Source organism: Phasianus colchicus, chromosome 10, assembly GCF_987193195.1.
Source record: "Phasianus colchicus chromosome 10, bPhaCol1.hap1.1, whole genome shotgun sequence".
NCBI lineage: Eukaryota > Metazoa > Chordata > Aves > Galliformes > Phasianidae > Phasianus > Phasianus colchicus.
The window spans coordinates 18893011-18917569 of NC_143445.1; the positions used below are offsets into that span (position 1 = coordinate 18893011).

General features: G+C 40.2%; 1 protein-coding gene across 4 annotated transcripts; it reads left to right on the forward strand.

Annotated features, from left to right (window-relative positions):
* The first annotated feature begins 3910 nt into the window (after positions 1-3910).
* MFSD1 (major facilitator superfamily domain containing 1) lies at positions 3911-18623 on the forward strand. 4 transcript variants are annotated; one of them, XM_090147624.1, is made up of 19 exons: positions 3911-4138; positions 4594-4668; positions 4939-7305; positions 7391-7443; positions 7877-7989; positions 8281-8323; positions 8712-8779; positions 9330-9438; positions 9887-9989; positions 10721-10819; positions 11458-11569; positions 12531-12587; positions 13081-13237; positions 13532-13629; positions 13914-14026; positions 14526-14573; positions 15251-15311; positions 17117-17231; positions 17486-18623. In XM_090147624.1, the coding sequence occupies exons 3-19, from the start codon at positions 7167-7169 to the stop codon at positions 17543-17545; spliced, it is 1548 nt and encodes a 515-aa protein (XP_090003750.1). In that variant the 5' UTR covers positions 3911-4138; positions 4594-4668; positions 4939-7166; the 3' UTR covers positions 17546-18623. The 4 variants fall into 4 exon arrangements, with proteins under 4 accessions (XP_090003750.1, XP_031459552.2, XP_031459551.2 ...); XM_031603692.2 differs by lacking the exons at positions 17117-17231; positions 17486-18623 and adding an exon at positions 16116-16926 and having other exon boundaries at positions 3917-4138; XM_031603691.2 differs by lacking the exon at positions 3911-4138 and having other exon boundaries at positions 4593-4668.
* The last annotated feature ends 5936 nt before the right edge of the window (positions 18624-24559 follow it).

Here is a 24559-nt window from a genome sequence, read left to right on the forward strand (position 1 = left end):
CCACAGAAAAGGTCCAAAACCAGCACAGTACAGTGTGATTTGTCTTACTCATTCAAGTGAAAACATGGTATGTATGCTCAGTTATGGTAAATATTAACATTGCTGGGAATTTCATGATGCAGTGGGGTGAGGTGAGGCTGCAGCCTTCTCATGTTGCTGTGTTGCCCTGCTGCAAGGTGCTAAGAGGATGCCATAATTCAGGCTTTGCCTAAAGAGATGTTCATATATGAATAAAAAAAGTGAGGTTATACAAACAAAGCATAATTTCCACTGAGAATCATTCAGAACTTTTGTTTCACCTGTGTAGTTGTGCTCAAACAAGGCCATTTACAAAGATTTTCTCAGTTCCTCCTTCCAAAGGTACCATGTAGAGCCCATTTTGTAGACGGAAGAAATGTGCTTTGCTGCAGGTAGGTCACACTCAGTTAGCAAACAGGTGACACGTGCAGCATGACTTCCCTTACTTGTGTGAGCCAGGGAAGGACACCTGGCTTGGGGCGTGCACTGGCATCACGACACAGTTTGAAGGACAGGAAGTGCTATAGGTGTCATGAAAACCAAAAGGTCTTTAGATCAAATTTTCAAAGCTAACAAAGCTAGAATGACTCTTCAATGAAACTTTGGCCTTTGGCCATTGACGCTTTGGGATGATGTTAACTTTAACATACATTTACTCAGTATTGGTTACCTCTGTGCACAGCAATGCTGTTGTTTCCATAGTGCCAGGAAATGTGATTGTGATATTTCAGTGAGTCACCCATGCAACCTGTACGTATGTGGAAGAATATGAATCTGCCTGTTTTTTTTTTTAATGCTGTGAGTAATATTTATGAAGTTGTTTGTACTTTGAAACCACAAGCTGGTGAACTCAGAGATATAAAAATGCAAAGAATTGTAATTTCTATGGATTGAAAATGTGAAATCAAATGTTGAGCAAGATGCTTTTAAAGGAAACGATATATTTTCTGCACTATAATACAAGTTATTTTCTTGCTGCACAGAATAATTTTTCATTCACTTTTTGAAGGAAGTAAAGCAGAAAACTGTGTTTTACAGCCCCCTCTCCAGCCACTCACTTAAACAAATGCTTAGGCAGAATGTCTGGTCCTCATTTTATTTTTGACTATTGGCTTCTGAATTTTTTTCCTTCCCTCTCCAGGTATTCAGACAGATAAATTGCTGGTTTGCATCTCTGCCAATTAGGTATGCTTTTTTTGCTTTTTTTTTTCTCTTTTTTTTTGCTAAATGTCCTACTTGCTTCTTGCAGTGTTTCTCACAATACCTCTTTCCTGGGATCATGAGACAGAGCAAAGCTTTGTGCTTTCAGGGGTAAAACTGAGTGTATGGAAAGGACTCAGAATTATTGGAATGTTACTGGTTTTATTTTGGAAAGGCCTCACTCCAGTACTAATACTTAACACGTGCTGTCAAATGCAGGTTTACTAAACTACTGAGTGTGCCTACATCACACTTATCTTTGCTGGGCTCTGTAAACAGTCTGTGCACACACACTGAATTTTGGGAACACCTGGAGTGGATAAAATACCAAATTACACTGTGCCACCTGCCAGAAGTGTTGCAGTTGGAATAAGAAGTCATGGAAACACTGGAGCTCTGGAACAAAAGGGAAGTGACCACCAGTCAGGAAACTAAAAAATTGATAGCAGCGTGTCTCCTGGAATAACAATTGCAGAATAGGAGTGTGTGTGAAGTGGGGCAATACTTATCAGGGTGTTATCAGGAAAGAGCCCTTTCTCTGCAGAGTGCTGTATGTAGATGAACAGATCCCAAGTAGGAGTCTGCACAGTGGAAGAGGAATTACAAACAAGTCCCAGGATCAGACATCCAGCAAAGGAGTGAATCCCAAAGCTCAGGAAACAACAGTGCCATGGAGCAAAGCTGTTTGCTTGGGAAGTTCTGCTCAGCTCTGGGCTGCAGTCTAAAGAGAGAAGGAAAAAAACCCAAACACCTTACTCTTGTCTTGGAAACTCTGCAGTAAAGTTCAATTACTTGAGGGCAGAGGAAGTGCCTGAAGAGGAACTGCTGGGTGTGCATAAAATCCCCCTCCTGCCTTGGTGGGGGGAGGGAAAGGAGTTTGAAAGGAGGTTTGCATTTGGAATATAAGTTAACAAGGGAGAAAAGTAAAGACCTCAGTGTGGTAACCACGAGGATTGTTGCTGCAGTTAGAAAGAAGAGGTTCTTGCTGATGGCTTTGTGTGTCACAGCCTGCTAGCCAAATTGATGGGTGGTGGTAATAACAGACATCAGTTTCAGATTTTCTGAACTGTGTGTGAACTGTGGGTGAACTGCGTGCATTACACTTTTATAGGGCTATGAGGGGTGGGCTGCAAGGCCTGCAATGGATTCAGCAGGAAGCAGTTTCTGTCTCCCATCCCTGTCTGTGTCCCTGAATGTTTGTGTTTCCAAAGAGTGAATGGTTGGGTCTTGGTGACAGCCTTGGTGCACAATTATTCTGCTGGTCTGCAGACTCTAAGTTGTCGACCAGTCTCTAATACAACAGCTTCTTTGTTTTGTTTTGTATCTTGACTTCTTCCCAGGTCAAAGTATCCAGACAGTAATGCTAAAATAAGCTGATGGAAAGTGCTGAAGGAAGCAGCACATCATGAATTACGTGGTCTTACATTCTCACTGCAGGCATTTTTCTTACATATTACCTGAGTAGATCTTGCTGTTGGAGATACGGCTCGATATCCACTTCCCTTAGGAGATATCTAGAGCCTTAAAATAATTTGGGGAAATCTGAAGAGCAGTCTTTCTTGATGTTTTTACTCAGAAAGAAGAGCATTAAAGGCGCAACATGCAGTTCTGTGGTCTGACTCAGCTGACAGGGAGGAGGTGTTTGCTTTGGCAGAGTCATTTTGTTGAACTCTGGGAAGTTTCTTAGGCCAAAATCTTTGGTCTCACATAGACTTGTGGTTCAGAAGTGCTTCCTCAGCCTTTTTTTTCAGCTTTCTCTGATGTAAAAGAGTTTACAGAAATTAGACTTGACTTAAGCAGATCATACATTGGTCCAACAACTTTTGAGTGAGGCAGGAAGAGCACGGGACACAGGAAGCTTTATAGTTTATAGTATACACATTCCTTAATGCACAAAGTGATTTTAAAATGTTTATATGCCTGTGTATGACAGATCTTTTATAACAGGTTGCTAACACAACTTGGAGGCAAAGCAGAAGAACTTTTTTCAGAGAATGCCTAATAGTCTAATGATGGTGAAGTAAATTCAATCGTGTTAAATACAGTTCCTGCTTTGTAATTTGGTCAGATTTTGAAGTATTTTTACTGAAGACAGTAATAGCTTAGAAGAACCAAACTCTGAAAGCTAATCGTTGGTTCACGTGAGTATTTACTATCCAGAGTGTTCAGCGAACTTGATTGATCTGAGCAATGCAAAGAGGTGAGGCCACAAGTACAAAAATTTTATAGCATCTATAAAGTACTGTATACAGTTTTTGCTCAATTTTATGCTGTTAAACTAAACATTTGGTATCATATGGCACTTTAAGTACTTTGATTTATGTTAAGACAGAAATTGCATCTGTAATAAACATTCTAAAGTATGAGTTTAAGAGTAATCTACTGTATTTATTTGTGGCATAAACTCTCACCAGCAATGCATTTAAAAATCGTCTTAGGCTTAAGTCACGCTGCACATTACAGCCACATTGCACTTCAGCCACAGCAAGGTCACATCCAAGGTGATGTCTGAATGGGAATGAAGGGGTGGCACGGTAATATTATGTAGCAGCAAATAGAAAAATACTCATTTTCTTCTGTTAAGTATTCCAGATACAGGATTTTCTTACTTTACTGTAAAGAATCCCATGTTTTACCAAACAAGATAAAGTACAAATGCATCTTGTTTAATATGAAAATAAGCACTCAGGAATGAAAATAGCATGAAAAACTATCTGACATATTTGAAAATAAATACCATAAAATTGCATGTGTTTCAGGTTTGTACAGTTTCCCTCAAGGATGAATGAAAGCACAGATATCCATTGTTGGACTAGAGCCTGCCATGGCTGTGCACCGCAGGAAGAATTCTCCTACCATTACACTTACTATTTTGGTATTGAATCAATTATACGTAGTGGAACTGCTTAAGAATAATGAAGTAAGTAATAATTTTTAAATGATTTAGGTAGCTTTTAAAGCAGCTTATTTTAATCATTCCATCTTTGCGTATTTTTTGTGATAGTGATAGAACACGAGAGAGGTATATTGGTATCATAAAGGACTTCATTGGCAGAGTGGGACTTTAACGCTTATGAAATCATAGAATAATTGTATTCAGGTAGAGCCTCTGTATTCAAAAGCAGGTGGAACAGAGGACAAGAAAAAGCATGATACAGCAAGAAATCATGAACTTCAGGTTTTCAGGATAGCACAGCTAATTTGGGTAATTATTTAAACTTGGAAGAAAAAAAGAAAAAAAAAAAAAAAAAAGCAAGTAAATCCAGGATGCCTTTGTATAAATAACAAAATTAGATTACTGAAAAAAAAAAAAAAAAATCAGTCTTTAGGGTGTGATGTGTTCTGAACTAACCTTCTGTCTCACTGTTTTAACAGGAAAAAGAAGGATACTCTGTCTTGTAACATTTCTGTTACATATTGGTTCAACAGTGACATGTTGCATTTCTTATGGTAAGGAAAATTTAAGACTATGACACTATAAAGGTTTGCATAAACTTAAATGGGGCAAGAATATGGGAAAGCAGTATTAAGGCCATACTGCTCAGTTAGCAGAAAGTGAGGATGATGTTCTTCCCTGAGTGCTCTCTTTTCCTGGAATACTTTGTCATAGTACTTGGCAGAAACAATCTGCCACAGTTGTCAGAAGCTCTTAAAAACACTCTTGCACAGTGTATTTTTTTTTTTTTTTTTTTTTTTTTTTTTTTTTTTTTTTCTCTTTAGCAGAAAAACACTGCAACGACGTATCAGGGAAGAAATTCTGACCCACAGTCACATCTGAAGATTACAGGAATTTTGTATGCTGAATGTTTGATTAATTGAGGTCAAACAAACAAAGGCTGTGTTCAGGATAACCTCAGCCTCTGAAAGCTCTTCACTTCCACTCTTCACATTGTTGTACATAGCTTGGCAGTAATAATGTCATCCTAAATCACCAATTGCATTTTAATATGTTTACTTGGTATGAGTTTTTGCCTGTTATTTTGGTTATGGGCTGGAGATCCTTTTTGAAACTTAGGAGATAACATCTGTTTTTCTAGATCTTGTAGATATCCTTGGTGATAAAATTGATCAATAGTTACAGGAGACATTTTTTGATGGATCCTGCAGTGAGAGTGCTGGTATCGTGTCACAGCCCATGAGATATACATTGAGTTGATTTGATGTTGATATAACAGTTTTATAGTTTAAACAATATAATTAAAATATTTTGACTCAAGACAGCGTCAAAGCATTACAATGGCACCTTTGTGTGTGTGAAAGTTACCTCTCTTTCAGCTTTAACGACTAATTCTCTCTATTCACTTGTGCCTTCTGAAGCAACATTTAAAAACAGTAACAGGGAAAATAACAATATCTTTTTGATGATAATGTTCTGTCACTTTACAGATGTTTTACATTTAATTTTGTGGAGTATACCAGCTTTGAATTGGTGTCCATCATTTTATGGAATAGACTGTGCAGCTCATTTGTTATTTGTGAGAGTTTCCTTGACGAACACTGCAATGTCTCAGACATTCCTGCGGTTCATATGGTGCTCAAAATGGGGCAGGAGGTCTTAGGGAAGCAGCTATGGCCTCCAGGGAAGCTGGTTCTGTTGATTTTGGCTCTGTGCTTGCTGATCGGTGCAGCTGGAGCTCCAATTGTTCCCTCTGGTGATGGGCCCGGTGCTCTCCTGAGGTTTTTCTCATTTTCTGTCAGAGAGTTGCGGTGGGAGAGCAGTTTGGGAACTTCAGGCTTTCACAACAGCCACCCTTGTGTCCTGGAGGAAAACTAGGGTGTGTACACAACCAGAAAACCTTCTCCATGGATCAGAGAGAACTAAAAAAGCTCTGGGTGATGTGATGCTGGCCTCCTGAAATAACTGTGCTTGTTAGCTGGGAACAAGAATACATCTTCATTCCGTGCTCACATTTTCACTAGGAACATTCTTGCTGTTCAAAGTTCTTTCATTTATCCGTCTCCATGAACTATCCAAAGCTCACTGTGCCCCTGAAGCCCACGCGCTGCCCTCCAACTCCCTCCAGCGGCCGCAAAATTGAGGTCGTGGGACAACGCTTTTGCAATGACGTGCAGTTTAAGCCGGTGATGTGGAGCACTGGAATGAACTGAAAGAGCTGCATTGATTTCAGGGAATCTAGACCAGTTTCTGTGGCTGAGAATGTGACCCAGTAATTTCTCTTTTCCATAAAGGCAGGCGTTTGGTTACACAGCTGTGTTTTGGCACACGTTAAGAGACACATACTGAGAGGAATGTAGGCAATTTATTCTCAGCAGTAGTCTGTTTGCAACGGCAGTGTGTTTTTAAGACTTATTTTGGTTTGCTTGTATGGCCACCAATGAAATTAATGGCAGAATACTGGAAAGGGGATCTCTGGGTTAACAGCAGGTTGGGTAATACATGACAGAGGAGCACTGATGTGCTTCTGCTGGGCCTGCCATTAAAACACCTCTGTGTAGAGAAGCAGGCTGTGTGTGAGCAACTGAAATAACGCCCATCCAGGCGTGTGCTTGTTTTATCATTGCGGAATGCCAGGGCTGTTTTTACACAGCTGATATCCTGGCACGCTTTGTGCAGGGCAGATTTGTGGTATCCTCAGGGGTAACGGAGACTGCAGGAAAACATGCTGGAAAAGGCGGCAGAGTAAGCAGGGCCTCTTAGAAGGCACAAAAGGGCGCAATTTTAGGATAAATCTTTCCCTGTCCAGCAGGCAGGAGAGGCGCAAGGCCTCACAAGCTACACCGCTTGCTGCCCAGGCGTTTAAAGTTCCCGTCTCAAGGCCACATTTCGGGCCCAATTTGGCCTAAAAAAGGCTCACTCTTCGCGCCGCCGGAAGGCCCAGCAGGCCGCGCCGGACCCGCCCGTTGCCACGGCAGCCGCGGCGCATTGTGGGCCGCGCCGGTCACGTGATGCGCCGGTCACGTGGCGTCGCCCAGGTGACGGCGGAGCCATGGCGGAGGAGGAGCGGGCCCTGCTGGGTCGCGATGGCGGCTCCGCGGGCTCCCCGCGCGCCCTGCCCGCCGTGTGCGACCCGAGCCGCCTCCCGCACCGCCTGCTCGTCCTCGCGCTCATGTGCTTCCTCGGCTTCGGTGCGTGGCGGCGGGCGGGGGCTTCCGTGAGGAGAGGCCGCGGGGCGCGCGGTGCCCTGAGGCCTCCCTGCCCTTCTCCTTGCAGGCAGCTGCTTCTGCTACGACAACCCGGCCGCGCTCCAGACGCAGGTTCAGGGGGTGAGTCGCTGCCCGGGGGGCCGCGCTTGGGCTGGGTCGCGTGGTGGGGAGGGGGTTCTGTGCTCAGAGGGCGGTGCTGCCCGGAGCGGGGGCTGCCTTGTTTAAGGCTGGGGTTCTGCGACGGTTCCATTGGTGAGGTAATTCTGGAATGTGGGTGTGAAGGGTTAAAAGAGCAGAACCGACCCTTGCAGGGCATTCCAATGGGGAATGGAGTGGGTTCCTTCTGCGTGTCCCCGAGAAAACTCCACCTGTTTTGTTAAAGCAGTTTGCTCTAAAACATCAGCTTCCAACAGATACAGTCATCAAATTGTGCCCTGTGATTTCTGGTTAGAAAGCATGCTTATTTCTAAGCACTTGGATGCTTTTTCTGTGTCCTTGAAATTAATTCAGGAGGTGCTTTTTTTTTTTTTTCCATCAAATTTCTTTTCTGTAGGATATGAAGGTGAACACAGCACAGTTCATGGCACTCTATGCCTGGTATTCCTGGCCCAATGTGGTTCTTTGCTTCTTTGGAGGTTTTCTAATAGACAGAGTCTTTGGAATACGGTAAGTGAGATCTTACTGTTTTCCATTATTCACTGGTAGGTAAAATTAATGTGTAATTCCACACTCAGTAGCATAGTTATTTCTGCACTTTCCACTGGCACAACCAGATTTTTTCAGTAAAGTAGCTTCAGAAATGCTCATCTGTGCCATTTTTTTAATATAGCTGTCAAGTTGTGGCATTTATTACTGAGAACTTATATTGGGTATCATTTTACACTTTTGCTTTGCTGCAGGTTCAGTATTGTACAGGGGAAAAAAATCTCTGATTAGGCTGTTTTCTATTTCTTTCAGGTTGGGCACTGTAATATTCAGCATCTTTGTTTGCGTTGGGCAGGTATGTGGAAATGAGAGGGTGAAGGATGTTATCTGTAGCTGCTCTGCTGGGAGTGAGGTGGGGAAGAAAGCTCAAAAGGCTTCTGTGATCATAGTGTGTGTTTTAGGTAGGAGTATGCAGGTGAAGAGAATTGAAATAGAAGGATACCTGGGAACTGAGGGCTACGAATGATGAGTGAAATAAGAATGGAAAGGAAACAGATATTTTATCTATTTGATGTGAAATTATCTGTGGGTATGTTTGGGTACAGTAGGAGAAAAGCCTCTAGAGGATATGAAGTATTTTTTCAGGGCCATAAGGGGAAAACAATTTTTGTTTCTGCTTTGAGATTGTTTGTTTCCTGCTCTAGCTAAAAAATGATCATTTTTCTTAAATGCTTTTCTGACAGGTGATTTTTGCCTTGGGAGCACTACTTAATGCTTTCTGGCTGATGGAAGTGGGCAGATTTATATTTGGGTAAGTCTAGAAATCTGTCCTGTGTGCACTCTAGGGTCCTGAGCAGCTTTCTGTGCCCTCAAAAACTGCTGCTGCTCTTACGCTCTCAGACTAAACTTTGAATGTTGGAGCACCTCTAAAGTTGAGGTGTGCATAAAGCTTTAGTCAGGTTCATGTTTTCATGTAAAATTAGAAAATAAACAGAGCTCCTCAGTGTTATTGAATCAGAAATTGTGTAACTGCTCAGCAGGTGTACCACTTGACTCTTCAATGTTTTTACCTATGCAAAAGAGAAATGAGAAGTTGCTGCCCACCTGCTTAACTTCTGATAAGGCAATTATAATAAGACACCTTGTACTCTTAAGGTTTAAGACACTGCAATTCTTACCTGTATTGTGTCTATAGGACTTCTGTCTCTTAGTATATTTGCATTAGATTTACCTGTTTCTAGAGGAATTAATCTGAAATACTCTCATCTTAACATTACCAGCAAGTGGTGGGGTGTTTTCTTGTTATTTTCCTGTTGCAGTTAATGTATTGTTTTCTACCTTCTTTTTTTTTTCTTTTTTAGAATAGGTGGCGAATCCTTAGCAGTGGCACAAAACACGTATGCAGTCAGCTGGTTTAAAGGCAAGGAGTTAAATCTTGTGTTTGGATTACAACTGAGCATGGCCAGAATTGTAAGTTTAAAACTGTATAGCTTTAATTCATAGGCTTTAAAGTGTATAGCTTGTCTTGGCAGTCAGACCAGCAAAAAACCAGCATTTCTAATGCTTCCTTGGAAATATTAGGTAAAAATGGATATGGAACATGAATTTAAAATGTTTGGAGATTTGTGGTTAGTAGATAAAGGGTGGATACAAAGGGAAATGAATTAGTAAGGTTTCTTACAACTTGCCAAATGTCTTCAGAAGGCTGGTGTGGTTTAGCATCAGTTAGTGAGTGGGACAGTGACAGAACTGCCTGCTGCATTGCACTTCAGCTGTGCTGTTTGGTTCGTAGAGTCACTGTGAATAGAGTGAGTGGAGACATGCCTTTCCTATTAGGGCTCTCCTAACTGATGTGTTGTGCTGTGGATTCAGATAATTGTGAAAAATATTTTTCTTTACATCGGTTTCTTTTGCCTAGGGAAGCACAGTGAACATGAATATCATGGGATGGATATACTCACGAGTTCAAGATCTTCTGAAGCATACTGGTCACACTACTCTTGGATTAGCTCTCCTGATAGGTTTGTAATATTTTTGAACTGTTGTCACCTGGTATTTTAGGTTTCTGAATTGAAGCACTGTTCATATGTTAATTAATTCTTGCTATCTGGAAAGTAGGAAAGATGGAGTTGGGACTGGAAAGAGCAATTTGAGTGCTTTTTCTATCAGTGGCTAATAGTGTGCTTATGGAAAGCGTATGTCTACTGCAAAATGCTGCATGATCTCTGTGGTTGCCAAATTGAAGTGTGTGTCTTACAGCTATGAAATATTTAATGTACTTCAAGTAAAGGACAGACTTGAAAAATTTTTCAGAAGGGCACATGTCAGATTTGTGTGTAGCAGCCTGCACATAGGGAATTGCAGCTGCCTTTGGAACAGTGTTCCTTTCCTTCAGAGCATGGGGCTTAACACCTTGGTGTTGGTAACAGGGCCTTGGCTTTGTTTCTCTTCTTGCAAGGTACAGCTAGCAGCTCAGCTGTGTTGAGTGGGAGCCGTGGTAATATTTACAGACTAAATTGAATTGTGTTAGTACTGCAGTTCAGGGTAGGTGTCTCATCTGGTAGACTTCAGTGCTTATTTCTCCCTGTTGTACAGTTTGAGTCTTCTATTTAAACTGATGTTCAAGTGACTGAATTTGCATTAGATGTGTAAACGTATGCTACACTAAAAATTCATCTAAAAGCCAGATTACTGCTTACATGTATACAGATGTACTGTCTGCATCTAAACATGTCACGTTACCTTCTTGCAGGTGGCATAACATGTCTCTTCTCACTGGCCTGTGCCCTAATCCTTGCTTATCTGGACAAGAGAGCAGAGAAGCTCCTTTGTAAAGAGCAAGGAAAAACAGGTGAGTGGTGTGGTGCAAACATGCCGTGGAATTTATTCTTTCATTGTAGAGCAGATCGTTCAGTTTGTCAGTGCCTTTTTTTACTGAGCTTGTGGAGAGCCTTCCAGTTCACATCAGTTTGATCTGTGCTTTGCCACTGGAACTCTGTTTTTTTGGGATTGGCTTTATTTCCTTCAACAAGTGTGCAAAAACATGCAGCTGTCTCCTTGTGGTGTTTTGAGTTTTTTGAGTGGGAGATCTTAGACAATTAAAAAACAAAAATTGAGAGCCTAATTGAGATTAAAACATAACATGAAGTTTCAGGCACAGCTTTCACAGGCAGATTAAACATTTCCTTCAAAGAAAATGGTTTGTATTTAATTCAGTTCTCCACAAGAGTTTTAGAAGCTTTAGAGAACTGATACATTCATCTTAATGGGAGTGGGAGATGAGTTTCTTCTTGACTTAGACACTGTTGATGTAGGACTTGTATACCCTGGGCTGATGCTCACTGTGCAAACTTCATACAAGAGAGTAGGTAGTGGCAGGATTATAATACTTCAGTAGTGACTCTTGGTCATCCTAATATTTATTCAGTGTGGATGAATTTCAGGTATGTTTGTGGTGGCTGAAACAGTGTTCTCTTGCTTCCTCTCCAGGTGAAGTGATCAAGCTGACCGATGTGAAGAACTTCTCTTTGTCGTTGTGGCTTATATTTGTAATATGTGTCTGCTATTATGCAGCGGTCTTTCCTTTCATTGGACTTGGAAAGTAAGTGTCTTCTTACTTTCATAGCTTTTGCCTTTGAATTTGGCCAAGATTTAACTAGCTGTAACGTCATTTACCAAGGAAGAGGTGTTGGTTAATATTTAGAAACTCCAGATGGCTGTAGAACCACACTGGTCTCTTAGCAAGTCTGTGCTATTTTCTTTTTTTTGTGTGTGTGTGGCACTTTTTGCTGTACTTGTGACAGAAATAATCACAATCTTACAGCTTTCTTTTCTGCTGAGATCTCTGTTAAATCCCATTTGTTAGTGTAGGCTGAGCTGTCAGAACTCAAAGGCATAAGACATGTTCCATTCTCAGATTAAAACGTGATTTAGATCTAAAACATTGTGCACAAGGCTGTGAACAGCCATCATACAGAATTCCTTCAGTACTCATTGGATGTGAGGTGGGGTTCAAACATGGTTACAGTGTTGGACTAAAGCTCTTTTTTATTGGGTTTTATGTTTCAAGGTGAAACTTGAAGCATTTCTATGTAATTTTCTTCTAAAGCCATGCAACTTGTTCTAATTAAGCAATAAAGAGATTTTTTTATGTACTTGGAATTGGGAAAGACCTTGTGAGCTCCACATGCACTTTATGTTGTGAGATGAGAGTTTGAGACTGTTAAAATCTCTCCAAGTAATGTAAATACCTGTTTTTTTCCACTTTTTGCATGTAATCCAAACCTCATTACTAATATCTCATTGCTGCTTTATGTGTTGTTATATATTTTGTGTGTTTCCTTCAAAATGCAGTTTGAATGGTTCTTTGGCAAAAATCTGTCAACTCATTACAGCCTGCTAAAGGAGGATCTGCTTTGGGATGTTTGCTAGTTAATGCTGTATTTACAAGTTGTATGTAAACTAGTTTATTGTTTTTACTTTGTCTAGCTTAATTTATCCTTTTACTTCATTTATGTTTGTCTACTTCTGAACTTGTGCTTTTTTATTTTTTGTATCTTCAGGGTCTTCTTCATTGAAAAATTCCAATTCTCATCTCAAGAAGCAAGTGCAATTAACAGGTATGTTTCAGTTGGTTAAATGAGTAAATGTACTACTGTTGTGATTTAGGGGTTAAATATATATCTGTGGGCTCTGACTGTTTGGGATCTGCTGATGTAAGCAGCTTGCACTTCAGTGGATCGTGTTCATATGGCACAATGGAGGTTTTACTTTCTTACATGTTCCAGTTGAGGAGAAGATGTTAATCTGAAAGAGGAAGTTCTGTCTGAAGGGTGTTACTGTGGTATCTGGCAATTCCCTTTAGAGGTGGTGGAAACAAAATAGCAACACTGAGTAAACAAAATTGTACAAGTTTGAAGACAAATTGGTGATATGGCAAAACAGAGAACACTTGATGGCATGATTCCAAGAGCTCTAAGTATGCTGCGTCATGGATGAGAAATGCTTTCATGCCCTCAGACATTTGAGTTCTGGAATCTTTATTTTAAGTGTATTTTTTTTATTATAGTTTCACAAGTTGCAAAGGAAATTCTCATTTTCATTCTTCTGCAGTGTTGTGTACATTATATCGGCACCCATGTCCCCTATCTTTGGAATCCTGGTGGATAAAATTGGAAAGAATATCATCTGGGTTTTATGTGCTGTAGTAACGACGCTTGCTTCTCATATTATGTTGGCTTTCACTTTCTGGAACCCCTGGATTGCAATGGTAACCAGTTGTTCAAGTAGACTTTGATAGCTAAATGTGACAAAATAAGAAATTGAGCTGCTGATGAATGATTTTGCATAAGTTTAGCCCCGTCTTCTGATTGCTTAGGTAGTCTTAAAACTTATTGTAATATTCCTCATTTCATAAGGATATACAGCATGCAAATGGATTTAAAACCAAAGATGCTGATAAAGGAAAACAGTATAACAGAAGCTAAGCTAATGTGAGCTGTCTGTGGCTTTTTATAGCAAAAATGCATCTCATCCAGCATCTCTCTACTCATTTATTTCTCAGTGCTTACTAGGAGTTGCATACTCCTTGCTTGCCTGTGCCCTGTGGCCCATGGTGGCCTTTGTTGTTCCAGAACATCAGCTGGGAACTGCTTATGGCTTGTGAGTACTTCCATCTGTCAGTTATGCTGACCTACATCCTCATACTGTAGAACCACTTGATGTGAAGTAATTGTAATAAGTAAACAGTGACTGTTTCTAGGAGGAAGTCTGCTGTAGTTTCAGGATGTGTGTGTGCAGTAGATGCACAGTGATATCTGCAAAAGTGCAGATTAATTACTACTATCTAGAATATGGGGAGAAGTTCATCTTATTGTGCAATAAAAATCAAATAGTTTGTTCTTTGAAAAGTTTCTGCACAGGTGGTAATTCTTTGTTTATGTTAGTATGCAGTCTATCCAGAATCTTGGTCTGGCAGTTATTTCTATAGCAGCTGGGATGATTCTGGACACAAGAGGATACCTGTTTCTTGAAGTCTTCTTCAGTGCTTGTGTTTCCTGTAAGTAGCAAAAACACTGAAAGTAATGTTCTGTACATTCAGGAAACTCTTTGACTCCCCTAGTGTTTCCTGTAAAATGCTATAACTGCTTTCTTACTGTGCAGCTGGGTAGACATCTGTAGACATTTCAACTGAGACACTGTTGAAAGTAACTGATAAGTAGTGTCACATTTTGTGTATTTTAGTTTGTTTTTTTTTTTCCTGAAGCATTTTAGTGTAAGTAGTTGAAATGTCTGGTAAAAATGAAGTGTGATTAAAAGTGTTAGTGAGTTAAATTCTTCAAGGTTATGTTTTTATGAGGGTCCTTATTAATATAGATAAATCATTTGAGTTACATTGCTACGTGTGAGTGTAGGGGAGTTCTCAAAACTGATGGAGATGCTGCTCATAATAATTACAGCTGTCACAAGAAATCTTAATTGTTGCTGGTTGGATGTTAAGCTGGTTTTATGCCATTGTGGTAAAGGTACTAACAGCTTAATCTTTTATTTTTTCTTAGTGTCACTGGTAGCTGTAGTCATGCTGTATTTTGTGAATCACCTAACAGGTAAGTCTGGTGGTTTCTAGCTGCTCTTGATTCTTGTGATTTCATCATTATTCTTGGAGTTGCTATGCTGAGCTGCTTTTGGGTAGTGGAGTACAGGTGGGTGTCTGATGCTGCAGTACATGGATTTGGTGGTATCTCTTGGATAGGGCTTGTCCTCATAGTGTATTTTTCCTTATACTTTAGTGTGTAATTCACTGGTCCTTGCTGTAATGTCAAACCTAATCAGAGGGCATAGTACCTACCTCTTCAGCTAAGTTGAACGTGTAGGATATTCTATGGATTAAAATAGCTTTTTCCAAACTGCTTGTGCGTAACATACTTGATTGCATGTACCTGCCAGTATGCTTTCCTTCACACAGCAGTGTTCTTAGTTTCTACCTAAAAGATCTAGAGGAGAGCATTCGTTTCTTTCCAACTTGCTTTCACTTCCTCTAATCTTACAGGGTACTGTGGTGAGTTGTGGAGAAACTTATTTGTTAGTCATCAAAAACATGGGTCAAGTTTGAGATCCTAGTTTGGTTCCTGATTTTGCTTGCTTGTATGATTGTGAGGAAGTTGTTGTTTTTTTTCCCTTGGTATCAATTTCTGATTTTGTACAACTACTGTTCTCTTTCCCTAAGTAATGAGATAGGTTATCAGTTTTGGCAGTTTCATAGTAGGTGTTATTTTTGTTGCAGGTGGTGATCTTAACTGGTCGGCAAAGAAAAGAGAAAAACTGCAAAAAGTAGCTGCAAATGAGTAAGTATAAAAAACAGTGTCCTTTAGAAATTGTCTAACCTAAAGTAATTAATTAGATTACTGTCTGAACATAGTTACTGTTGTGGGTCTGCCATTTGTATTAAAAGTCACTTTCTTTCCTACAAGATAGTAGTAGTATTCCTTATTCCTGCCTCCTCTGTAAAAGGAGGGTTAAAAATGGGGTCCCTATTCTTCAGATTTTTGAAGTCTGTTTGCATGTAATGCTGAAATGCTTTACCTTGGCAAAAACATTTCACTTCCAGGTACTGTGCAAAACACATGTATGTAAGTTCTTTGCAGATAAATACCTTGATAACGAGACATTTTATTTGTATGGCTTCATAGATTTCTCTAAAATCATCATGTAATTATGCAGTTTACACTTAATTTAAAGGTAAGTAAATGAAACCCCAGCCTGCCAAAAAAATCTTCTCTATGACTTGTGATGGAATGTAACATTGTCTTGGTTCCCCACCTCCTTTATGGTATACATCAACCTTGAGGAAAACTGAAGGAAATTAAAACCTCATCAGACCTGGTAAGCAGGCAAGTTTAGATGTGATGAGTGTCACAGAGCCAAAACAGCCAGTTTTTAAAACAAATACAACAGTGGTGACAAAATACTATGTACTCAGAGCAGAGGAAATCTGTGTCCAAATAGAGCTGACTTTCAGCCTGCCTGGACCACGTGTGTAACCCATCAGTATTCATTGTGAGCAATGGCTTTGTCTTGGAGTATGTTGTGGGTTATATAATGCCTTAGAGCAACGTTTTCAGTAATTTTTATTAAAATGTTTTTTGCAGAAAAGAAATTTGAATAGCAAATATCATCCAGAAGTGGGGAGCATTTGATGGGGAGCATCATGTCAACTTTGAAGAATTGTAGTGTTACTTAGTTTGATCAACACTGGACAATAGTTCTTTTGGAAAAAAAAAAAAAAATTTGGTGCTGGTGATTTTTCAGTAAATGGTTGAATTTTTATGCTTTGTAACAACTTTTAACTAATGCCACATCATCTCTTAACACTTGAACAAATTGGTTTACAGCCTTTCTCACTGTTGAAGCTGCCTCATGGGAGAGGGCACCTGCAGCCCAGGACAAACGTGTTCATCTCAAAATAAAGCCTAGTATAAACTATCTTACTTGTACAGTACTGAACCATTGTGGTGTGGGTGAAGATTTCCTAACAGCATTTTGTGTACTAGAATAAGATTCATTGCCTTCCTTAGAAATGGCAAATGGCTCACTGTTACTGCCTTTGTCACTGTCTTAATGCAAACTACTGTTCTAAGCTAAATATGTTCAGAGCTTTGTTCAGTCCTCTTTCCCTCTAAGAATTGCATGGAAAATGACTGTCAGAGTTCTGATCAAATATTGACTCTTTTGTAGGAAGTTGCTATTAACTCTGAAGACTGCTGAGCAGTCTTTTATTTGTGTTTTTGACTATTGATGCTTTTGTATTGTAATCTTATATTTTAAGGAGTAAAAGTTTGTTTAATAAAGGGGTGTTAAGTTGTGTTACAAATGCTCGTTGGGCACATTGTTATCTGTGGAAATGAAGATTTCTCTTTCTACTGGAGTCTTGCAAGGTAAATAAAAGGAAACTGCTGAAAATAGCCTCTCTCTTTCTTTACAGTGGATAAGTGTAATCCATTCACAGCTTTATTTTAATCTAAAGCTCCAAATTCATCTACAAACTTTGGGGGTATTTTTAGCTGTAGGAAATAAAACTGCCATATATAAGATAGAGTTGCTGGGTTTGCACTCCTCAGTGCAAATTTCTTAAATGAGTTTTCTTTTCCAGAGCAGAAGAACAAGAGAGGCTCAGACGTCAAAATGAAGATGACTTGGCTAAATTACAGCCAAAAGATGATGACTTTAGTTTAAGGAATAAATACCTCTCCAGACTAGGCGCTCAGGTATTAGTAACAAAGTAGGGCTTCTAACAGTAATAAATAGAGACTAAAATGTCTGCTTTAAGAACTTGGCTTATTGTTCTAAATAGCCAACAACTTAAACTGTGAGTAAAGTGTTAAATGTGTGTTTGTTCTCAGAAATGGTCTCCCTGATGGTAGTTAAAAATGTAATGAGGAAAATGGAGATGAATCAGACCAAATAAGCTGAGAAGCACGCTCATTGTGATGCATATTTTTTAAATGTTATTTTTTTGCAGCTACCAGATAATTACTCTTCCTATTTATCGACAATGGCACACAGAAGCATGTTGAAATAGCATCTTGCCCCACTTGCAAGAGCAGAAATACGCTGATGTTCCTGTACACAAAACTTTATTTCCAGTACTGAGAACTGTTGCAGTGAAGGCAGAACGATACGCCATGTTTTTCTGCAAGCATAGATCTCATTTTAAAAGTATGTGGCTTAAGTTCCTTTCTGCACCTTGAGGTAAATAACACACATACTGAGGAAGAATCGTCTGGCTGTTCACTTGAACACATGAACTACATGCTAAACCATCCTTAAGTCTTCAGTGAGTAGCTCAAACCAATAGCAAAGACCTGATTTCTTAGTATGCAACCATGGCTGTAATGTAGAAGCTTTCCTATAGTAATCATGTTGCTGTGAAATGAGTTGTGGTGTAAGCATGGAGTATTTAGCCTCTCAAGTTGGACAACTTTATTGCTATATTGCAAACAGTCTGTTTCATTCTTCTTATAGAAAATGTAGAAAGGCTGCCTCTTCTATTTTGGCTCAAGTAAATATTTCTGAGGAAGTGAAGTTATGCACTTCTAATGCTACTCTTCAAAAAGTACAAGCCCTGGAACTTAATACTAGATCATAGGCTTAGCAGTAACCTCATGTAAGTCAGGATTAATGTGAAATTTGATCTATGTAAGAGACTGCAACTAAAAAACATGGGAAGAGTTAAATGTAAGAACTGAGTTCTGGCATTCTGGAAAAAGTGGTTGCATTTCATTGTGAAGGTTACACTCTCTCTATAATTTCTGTGGAAAGCTTGTTCCTGAGCAGAGCTAATTCCCACTAAACTCCTCCAGAGTGCATTTTCAGTATTGTTTTCTTTTTGTTAACCATGAAGCCTCACTTATGTATTTAGACGTAAGTTCCTAAGCACTAATCCTCCTTTGAAGGCAGGAGCATCTGGCCTTCTTGAGCACAGGTTGCGCTGAGCAAGGAGCTGCTGTAGGAGCAGAGCACCAGGTGCACAGGGGTGAGTGAGCTCTTGTTGGCTGACTTCAGGGAGTTCTGTGTGCCATGGTGCTCAGCAGAGTTCTGCAGGTTGGTTGTCTGCAGAGAAAGTATTTTATTATAATAAAAATGTTACGTTATATCCATATAGAGTTGGTTTTCTTTTTTTTTCTTTTTTTCTTTTTTGTTTTTTGTTTTTTTTTTGCCTGCAGTGTTTTGAACAGATCTGAAAGTCAAAGTTTTGAGGTTTTGTTTGTTTGCTTGGTAGTTTTGTTTTTAAAGATACTTCTCAGTGGAGGTTTACATTCCTGGGAGACAAAGGTAATCTGACTGAAGCACTAAGCCAGGAGCACTTAGATTAATAGTAATTTATTCCAAAGAACAGTCTTGGAAAACGAAGTGACAGTCTGTGCTGAAGTTGTTGCAGAAGGGAAGCAGTACCCTGACCTGTAATAACTTCTGTTGGTGCTTTTTGTGCTCCCTTAGGGAGCCAAATGCTATCAGCTGTGAAAACAGATGATGTAAGTTTGGTTGATTCTGCTTGTAAACTTGTGAATTCTGGGTCTTTTTTTAATAAAAGCTTTAAACGGATGCTGCACACGTATTATTCTTACCTGGTTTGTGTTGTGTTCTTGCCCTTGGTGGTGGTTAAGATGTATTTTTAAACAAGTGTGATTTCTGTTTTCCCCCGAGAAATATTTAAGGAAGCATCTCTTTGAGGATCCAAAGGTGAAGTTTCCCTGTTCCTCTGCTGCTGAGTTGATGCTTCTCCCTCTAGGAGAGGGAGGAAATGAGATACTGCTCTTCTGTTGCTCTTTCTCACCTTCATTAGGCTGCTTTTGCAAGTCTCAGATCTCTGCTTCTGCTCTAACAATGTGTTTTGATTGTAGATAACTATTCTGCTGTTAAACATATTTTATGTGAGACAGTAACAAGGAACTTAATATCTTCTTGAAACTCTTGAGTTCCTGAATTCTCTCACTCATGAGCATCTTGCTAAAGTACTGTGGTGGTCTTCTGCACGTGGTGTAACCTCTAGCTGAAGTCTGAATTCCCAAATGTTGGGGACTTTCCTTTCTGTTGATTTTTCAGCCCAAGGACTTCTTACCTTTTTCACGCTTCCTGCTGTGTTTGTGCTTCAGACTTTTGATGAATAGTTTTAGATTCAGGTTTGACCCTCAAGTGGAAAATGGGAAAAGGGTTTTTTGAACTCTGAAATGAGGTTTCCTTCTTATAGTGAAAATGTGGTTGTGGTCATTGTGGGAAGGATGTGTGCTGCTAGGCTGTTACTTGGCCGTACCTGAGTCTTGTTTGCAATGGATTTGGAATGGCTTGAACTGAAAGCTCTTATTTTTATAGACTGCCTTTTTCTTCTCTGTAAAACTTCCCTTCATGGCTTTCGCCCCTGACAGTGTGAAGCTGTTGGTGTGTTATGCCTTTCTTGACTCTTAACAAATACAATTTATGGCTTGGGCTCTGCTTCTGGGCTGCAGTGTTCTGGCTGAGCTCTGCCAGTGGGTGTGCACCCTTGTTTGGAAATGTTTATAGAAGTTAGTGTAAAAGAAATAAGACAACTTAAACTATTTCAGGTGCAGTAAATGTGACAGTAGTTCAACACAGCTTTTCTTTTAAATCATTTGGGTGAATTTCAGAGGAAGCTCTTTCTTGTTGAGATTGTAAACAGGGTTATCTGTCTCTCTACTATTCCTGCTCACATGAAGTGCCCAGAGGTGCTGGGATGTTTTTTTGTTTTCTGACAGATCTTTTTCTTCAGAGGCAATCACTGGATGTTTCAATAGCCTCTCATTCCCATTTTTAAAAATTGGTTAATGTTTCATGTTTCATCATGTGTCTTTCCAGCACGGGTACTTTTGTATTGCTTGTCCTGTTGCGTGGATAATCAACCCAAGGGGTAAAGCATAGCTGTTGAAATGAGCTGCCTCTGAGGAATGTGGAAATCTCTATTCTTTGTGTCCCTACTGTGTTCTGTTGGATGGGACAGATGTGCACTGGCAGGACTAGGAAGCTAGAAAGCCATAGGTTTAAGTACACACAGTGCTCTGACATGCAGACCTCTTTAAAATGAAATGTTTAAAGCACAGAAATATTCTATAAATATTTAACTTTTCATGCATTCAAACCATGAAATAACTCTTCTAAACTTCCAGTAGGGGAATGGCTGCCTGAGCGACGCTGCAGTGCTTCAAATCTCACGTTATTCTCCAAGTATGCAAAGGTTTTTTCAGGTTAGATATTTTTTCTTAAAATACTGGTCCCTAAGAACATCATGGCAAAAGCAGTTGTACCACAAAGATAGTCCTCCAGGACCTTGCAAGTCTCCTCTAGTGAAAGTCTTCGTCCTGAACCTCCCAGAAGGGTTGTCACTGACATGGCTCCAAAGTGAGACACCAGGAATGGTTTCCTTTGTCATTACCTCTGAGGAACTGTATTGAAAGCAGCTTGTGTGGCCTGCTCAGCAGCTGCCAGAAGTGAGGGAGTTCACTTATTACCAACCTCAGCTGGATTTGATTCAACAGATGGGAAATTCAAGCTGCTCTGTCTCGCTGCCAAGACTGTGAAAGTTAGAGAAAGACACAGAGGATGCCTTGGCTGTCTGGGTGCCTTAATCTGGATTCCTGAGTTGAGTTTGTCTGTGTTACTGTAGCCAAACCACCTGTGCACAGATGGAGAGAAGGTCATTGTGACTCTGCACAGAATTCTTCCAGGTGTGGTCTGGAACATCTGAAGTAAAGAGATTGGATTTTATTTTATTCAGATAGGGAGAAAATGTTTGTAAAATAAGTCAAATTAGTTCTGTATGCTTAGTCTGGGCTCCAGCTTGTGTCAGCATATTAAAGTTGGATTGCTGAAGTAGTCACCATGTCCTGGCCATCTGGTCTGCTCTTCTGAGAGAAGCTGCCTCTGCTGTTGCAGAGATGATTTGGAAAAACAGATTTGTTTTGGCTGAGCTCCATGAAGTTGGGTATTATGAAGAGGTTAAAAACAAACAGGACCCAGTTCCTTAAGCTTGCTTTCTGTTCCCGTGTCACTGCTGCTTCTTGGGCACGTACCATTATTACTTTTCCACTTTCTGTGATTCTAATGCTTATATAGATGTGCCAGTGTCCTAGCTAGATTTATTGTCAGTCATTGCATCCCCACCGTTTCCAGCTGTGAATCTATTTGTTCTGGGTCCTTGCTGGCCATCTAGATCCCAAACAAGCAGCAGTATTGCATTTCTTTAAAAATGGTATAGATCTGGCTCTTTGGCCTAACAAGGTGCTAAGTACCTGACAGCCAGTGGGGAATGCATTGGAAATCAGTGATATGCTGCTTGACTTTTGAATTACTGCACCAATTTCTCCGTGTTCTGCTTTACATCATTTGGGCGAATGATTTTCACTCAGTTATCTTTTATTATTTTTTACAAGCGTTTTGCTTGCTAAAGATACCACATTCACAGTATTAACTGGGAGTCAGTGCCCCAGGGCTGGTGCGGGGTGCAGATGGGGTTTGCTTGCCTCCCTAAGGTATGGAATAGGAGACACTGGAGGGAAAGTGAGCAGTGTGGTTTGTCCCAGCTCTGTTCTGGGATGCTTGTCACTAGAGGTCAGCACTGCAACATCCATATGCAAGAAACATTTTCTGAATTAGGACACAGTCTTGTTTCAACAGTTCAGCTGCTGTCATTCAGTTCTGTGACTGATTTACACCGTGTTGGAGGTGGTTTTCCAAAGACAAATGCTTACACCTCCCCAGCTCCGAGCTCTTGACTGGCAACGTTGACATCTTCAGCAAAAATCCTTTTGTCTCCAATCTGATATATTTTATGAGACCTCAAGTTGCATAAAGTGGCATGGGTTTAAGTCTCTTGTTGAAGTGGCCTCTGCCTTGTCATCTGCTGCATGTATGAAGTAAAGTTATTTGAAACAACTCTATCCAAAATGCCCTCTGATCAACGGACTGAAGAAGAAGAAATGACCATTAAAGTCCCTATATTTTACAGCCTAAAACCGAAATCATGTATTTCATAGAGAACAGCCACACACTCAGTGGTTTCTTACATGGATGTATATGTTTGGGCAGGGAGAGCACAGCTGACACCTTTCCCAGTCAGGACGTGGTGTTCACATTACAAAGGCTCACAATTCCTCTGATTTCACATCTGTCAAGAGCTCATTTTGGTGACACAGCCTTGATGGATGCAGTGGTTTAAGAAGGTTTCTGTTACATGGAGTTTCAGCCTCCAGGACCACCTGGGTTGTTATTTTCCCCCCAAACCCTTTTGATTTTGCATGGAGTGGGTGTTGCCAACCCATGTATAAATGTTCTCATGCACATGCCCATATGCAAATGAAGAGAATTGGCTGGAGCACCTGTTGGATGTGCAGGAAAAGTAAAGAGCATACTGTCCATTTCCTCAGCAGGGTGCCCAGGGTGGACCTGCTGTGGGCTGGGAGCAGGACTTCCTGCAGTATTTTCCTTCCTGAAAGGGCTGAAGTCTTTCTGTTCTGCAAGCAGAAGGTGGAGCCTTTCAGCAAACAGAAGAAAATAGTTCTCTGCCTCCTACAAACAAGCCAATTTTGCTCTTTCTTGTGTCTTTTAAAAAATATATTTATATATTCTGACATAGCATCTGCAGATCCATAAACATTGGGTTGGACTTCAAACTGTTCACATCCTTTTTACTGTGATATCTTAATTAATTGACTTGTTTACATGTTTACAAGCTCTGTCTGTAGATATAAAACAGCTGTTGATGTCAGTAATTCAGAGTGGAGTTGGCATGCTGTATTTCTCTTGTCAGCTGGAATGATGATTGAACATAAGTGGCCACTTCAAATTAAGGTAAGTGAAGCAACTGCTTTATGGCATCTTAGGTGAAATGGGTCACCAGCTGCACTGCCTTTGGGGTTGCTTCAGTGCAGGTCATCTGGCTCAGGGTGCCTCTCACTTAGGAGCATGCTGTCCTGCATTGCAGACCTCTTAAATAAGGTTGAGGATAAAACTTAAGCTATCAAAAACTATATTGTTTATAAAAAGAGCTTCTAAAAGCAGATTTTCTAGCCCCTGCATATAAAATTCACTTAAAATAGTTTTTAGTGAGACTTGAGGTGATATCCCAGTGTATGAAATCTGTCAGAGATGATTGATACACGTATAAGAAGCGGAGTGAAAGCTGAAGGAAAGATATGGCATTGCCAGAGTTCATTTAAATACAAAACTATGCATTTAGATTGATTTATTTTTATGCCAAGAGGTTCTGACATAAATATAGTGATATATAATGTATTGACTATAATGTCAACATTATTTTAAAGCTGACTCGAGGGAAAAATATCTCATTGTTAATGCTGAAATATAAAGCTTTGTTCTACTGGAGGGGAAAGTCTATAGATGTATGATCAAAACAGCCTCTTTCTTTAAGACCCTTTGTAATGGCTCTTAAAATGACCTCAGCTTTTTGGTCCTTGGATCCGCTCTATGCCTGCCGTTATGCTGGCCATTGCTAAGTTGTGCTGATCAGTTTTGTAACAAATGCTGTGCATGTTGTACTACTGAAACTAATGGGTTACAAAGCCATGGGCTGTGCTCTTGCTCTAAACCCATGCATTGATGATTTTTTTTCTTCAAGCTTATTTTGGAGCTGACCTTGCTAGGAGTGGAGGAGCAACCAGTTGTGGTGGGGTGAAAGAACAGCCCAACACTTGAGTGAACACTTGAATGCAAATGAAATTCACCCTTTTTCTTTAGTGCCTTCATTCCTTACCTTCTGCTCTGAATTTTGCAGGTCAGATCTCTGGATGCTCAGTGCAGCACTGTGATCTTCAGAACCAGGGTCTGCAGTCACTGGAGGTCAGTGAATGCCACAGGCTTGCAGCAGGTCTGCTGTTCCCCCTCTCTTGGCCCCAGCATGAGCTTTCCAACCTCAGTTCAGACTTAGATCCACTTTTTCCGTGTCCTTCTGTATCCACTTTAGTTGCTTTGTTTAAGGAAAACAACAACAACAAACCTTTGCAGTAGAACCAGATTAAGTTAACTGCAGGTTTTCTTTGTGTTGAGTATCTTCTGTTTCTTAGCT